At 48.4% G+C, this 4,178-nt stretch overlaps 1 protein-coding gene across 2 annotated transcripts in view; it reads left to right on the top strand.

The window, feature by feature from the left end:
* Positions 1-373: 373 nt before the first annotated feature.
* The window catches only part of CUL4B (cullin 4B), a 35,291-nt gene continuing 31,486 nt past the window's right edge, over positions 374-4,178 (top strand). Inside the window, exons 1-2 of one of the 2 annotated variants that reach the window (XM_034782213.1) lie at positions 374-490; positions 1,617-2,123. In XM_034782213.1, coding sequence (XP_034638104.1) covers positions 1,913-2,123 — 211 coding nt within the window. In that variant the 5' untranslated portion in view covers positions 374-490; positions 1,617-1,912. Of the gene's footprint in view, positions 491-567; positions 726-1,616; positions 2,124-4,178 lie in introns of those variants that run through there. The other variant, XM_034782212.1, reaches the window with a different exon arrangement.

Genomic DNA, 4,178 nt, shown 5'->3' with positions numbered 1-4,178 from the left:
TGATCAAGATGGTCCCTTCTAGCCTTCAAGTCTGCGGTCCCAGAGCGCAGGAGAACACGCCCTACACAGACACGTCTGCTGGAAAGGCTGAGCCAGGGCACAGACATCTGGCGACAGAGAGGGGATTTCACCCAGCTGCCCCCGGATCACCGAGGGAGGCAGGGCCGTGAGGCGACAGGCATCCCCCCCCGCGTACATAGCCCAGGGGAGGCAGGCCCGGATCAGCCCGGCCCTAGGCGGGAGCTGGCAGCCCGCGAGCTAAGTGGGCGGGGAGCCGTCCCCTCCCCCCGGGCCGGCTCTGCCAGCGCCTGTGGGGAGGGCAGCGGCTAAGGGGGAGGGAGCAGTCCCAGGGAGCAGCACCAGGGGGCACCCCCGCCGCCTGAGCGAGCGTGGGAGAAGCCGGGCCCAAGCCGCCCCATCCCCGAGCTGGACAGCGGGAGTGGCCCAGGCACCACGAGGGCCTGCACGTACTTCTCTCGCCAGGGCAGAGGTACGGGAGCCGACAAGGATCACACCAACCCCCTCCAAGGGCTGGGGTGGGCGGGCGTAACCCAGGCACGGGACCCTACAGGGAACCAGCCCAACCCCTCCCTCTGCTCCCGCCACGCGGAGTCGGGCTGTAGCCACGCCTCCTGCCGTACGACGTACCCCACGCTCCGGAGCGCGAGGGGATAACGAACCGTCCCGTCCCCCGGCGCGAGCAGCCGGCACCATGATCACTTCCGGTAGGTCAGAGGGTAGCGGAAGGGGTGGTAGAAGGTGGCAGGTTACGCCAGACGGCGAGTGGGGAGAAGGCCCCGCAGGGAGGCTATTCCCCCGCCACATACTTCGGGCTGTCGGTGGCGAGAGACACTCTCCCCCTCCGGCCTCCCCCGCTCTGGGGCCCTCGGTAGAATTTCCGGGCGGTTGCCTCCCAGAATGCCTGGCGGCCGGATGTGCCGCCATCTTTAGGCTCCCTCTCTCCCTTGTATTGACAATAACAAGCCCCGATCCGTCCCGTCCCCCCTCCCGGGAGAGAGAGAAGGAGGCAGAGAGGGGGGAGGAGGGAGAGCGGGGGAGCTAAAGCGAGAGGAGCGGAAAAGGCGAGAGGGGCGGGGGCTGAGGTGGAGGAGAAGGAAGGAAGGAAACGGGCAAGGGAGGAGGTGGAGAAAGGGGTCTATAGACAAGAGGGAGCGAGAGAGACTCACTCACCCCTTTTATTTCCTCTTGAAGAAAGAGGGTAGGAGCAAAAGAAGGAGAGAGTGAGGAATTGAGAGACCCCAGTGGGAGCAGAAAAGGTAGAATACAGGTGTAAAGAGGAGGACTGGGAGAGGCTAGTGGGTGGAGAGAAGAAGGAAGAGAGACGCTGCTGAGAGGCGTAGAAGCAAGAGAGGCATGAGAAACTACTGAGAAGAAACAAAGGAGCAGCGAAGAGAGGAAACAAGTGATTCTACCGAGAGAAGAAAGTGAAGGAGTGGGGGGGACTGAAAGACTCTGCTGGCAAAAAGGAGGAGTTGAGAGACTCCTCTGAGAGAAGACAAACCAGAGACTGACTCTAACTCTCTCTTTGTGTGTCACACCAAAAGAATTTGATGCCCCTCAGTCTGTTCACCTCTGTGTGTTCATGTTTCCCACAGGTTTCTCTTCCCCCAACCCCCCAGCAGCAGCTCAGGAGGTCAGACCTGCCACTGATGGTAATAGCAGCAGCAGCTCCTCCTCCTGCAAGAAGAGAAAGTTAAACAACAGCAGCAACAATTCTGAAAGAGAAGAGTTTGATTCCATTTCCTCCTGCTCCTCTTCTCCTTCCAAAAACAACTCATCATCATCTTCCTCCATCATCACCACCTCCTCGGGGGGCCCCTCATCCAACCATCACCTGCAGAAGAAGCTGCGCTTTGAGGACTCCTTGGATTTTATTGGACTAGATGTGAAGATGGCTGAAGAGTCTTCCTCATCCTCTTCTCCTGCTGCATCTTCTCAACAGCAGCACCAGCAACAGCTCAAAAATAAAAGCCTTTTAATTTCTTCAGTGGCAGTGGGGCACCATGCAAATGGCTTGACCAAAGCTGCCTCCTCCACGGTCTCCAGTTTCGCCAACAGTAAACCTGGCTCTGCCAAGAAGTTAGTGATCAAGAACTTTAAAGGTAATAACAAGCCATAATTTGTCTTCACCTTTGATGAGTTGACACTCAACTCGTGCTATTTCAACATGACAAGCTATCCAGTTGGCTTGTAAATAGGCTTTATTGGAAATACACTTCTGTGGTGAACGCCTGAATCTGTATGTAAAAAGGAAAATAATCTCTTATGGTGTAGACTTGCCAAATCTAATGCACACTTGGAGGCAAACTCCATCATTTGGGATTACTTTTTAAGGCAGCTTTCATTGTGTCTCTTGAGAGGAAGGATTTGAGACCTCTTACTCCTGATTTTTGCTTTTAAATCAACCTTATTCAGAATGATACCATTTGATATCCCTAATGTAGTAATTCCAACTCCAGAAACAACAAATAGTTTAGTCCAGGGTGTTTGACAGGTCTCTGCAGAAGATAAGATAATTGTCCATCTCATGGTATGGTCTCTGTCTATTTTATTTCATTTTTAAATAACTTAAATTTGTAGGTGATTACTAAGCTTTTATGATTGAGCTGCTCTTCCCTTTCCCAGGTCTCTAAATGGATTGTCATACTTTTTTTTTTTTTTTTTTTTGTCTTTTCCTCTCCTTGTTGCTCCACTTCTCCATCCTCTCACCAGAAGAATGTGTGCTGCTCTTGTTGCTTGAGTTTTGGAGTGCTATGTCAGGCCAGGCAGCATTGTGACAGAGCGGATTGCTGCAGAAGCAGAGAAGCAAAGCTTGGGCTGATGTGATGCTGCCTGAGAGCTATTTCAGCAAATAGCTGCATTATGGGCCATTATAGGAGCAGGCAGGGAATGTGCATAGCTTTCAAGGAGCTGCCTGTCACTTTACCTGAAAACCATGGGCAAAATCCAAGGTTCATGCACCTTTTCTTGTTTCTTCCCTCTGCACCACCTCATGCTAGTCTCACAACTTAATTCCCTACCCCTATTCTACTCCCTCACATTGAACAAACGGTGGTTTATATAACACAGGGGTTGTCAACCTTTCAGAAGTGGTGTGCCAAGTCTTCATTTATTCACCCTAATTTAAGGTTTTGTGTGCCAGTAATACATTTTAACATTTTTAGAAGGTCTCTATCTATAAGTCTATAATATATAACTCAACTATTGTTGTATGTAAAGTAAATAAGGTTTTTAAAATGTTTAAGAAGCTTCATTTAAAATTAAATTAAAATGCAGAGCCCCCTGGACCAGTGGCCAGGACCCGGGCAGTGTGAGTGCCACTGAAAATCAGCTCACATGCCGCCTTTGGCACATGTGCCATAGGTTGTCTACCCCTGATACAACATTTGCATCCCAAAGGATACTGAGGTGCTTCTTCATATGCTTTAAAGATCTACAAGAGGAGAGGGTTTTTTTATCTTATTCAGGACAGTAAGTTTGTAGTGCATCTATATCTAGTGCTAATTTATGGTGCTTAAATTAGATTATAACTGCTCTGTGGTATTCATGATAGCACTTATAAAAAGTTCTTCCACCCTACTGCGGAATGCACTATCCTTATTTAGTTTGACTGAGTTCTGGAATTTTAGGATGGTGATGCATGATAGTGAAGTCTAGTCTTTGTTTATGGCTTCTCTTACAGGTCGTAGGTGAACGGAATATGGCAGTAGCTTTTCACAACTTACTTATTGTAGATTACACATTCTTGTGACCACTTGTTGCATATTATGAATTGTTGTGTTGTCTGACACTTAAAAAAATTACCAGCTCTGTGACTACTATTTATCGAGTCAGCATTAAATGACACTTTGAAAATATTTTTTTAATTATGCCCTTATCTGTTACTAATAACACCGTATTAAAATTAGAATACATTTTAAAAACAGTAATTTTTCACTGTTTTATTTATGTATTTCTTTTTTTAATTCACTCAGCTTGGACAGTGAAAGTGGGCTAATCACATTTCTACTTAGTGCATAAGAACCTGAATGGGAAACTAACATAATGCTGGAATATTGCCAACACTCTAGGAAATTACTTATATATATATATATATATAAAAAACAAAATACCTGTCTCTATTATGACTTTCTCTCTTTCCCTCCCCCCCCCCCCAT

Source organism: Trachemys scripta, chromosome 9 (genome assembly GCF_013100865.1).
Source record: "Trachemys scripta elegans isolate TJP31775 chromosome 9, CAS_Tse_1.0, whole genome shotgun sequence".
In the NCBI taxonomy this organism is placed as follows: Eukaryota; Metazoa; Chordata; order Testudines; family Emydidae; genus Trachemys; species Trachemys scripta.
This window is presented reverse-complemented; position numbering and strand designations above follow the sequence as displayed.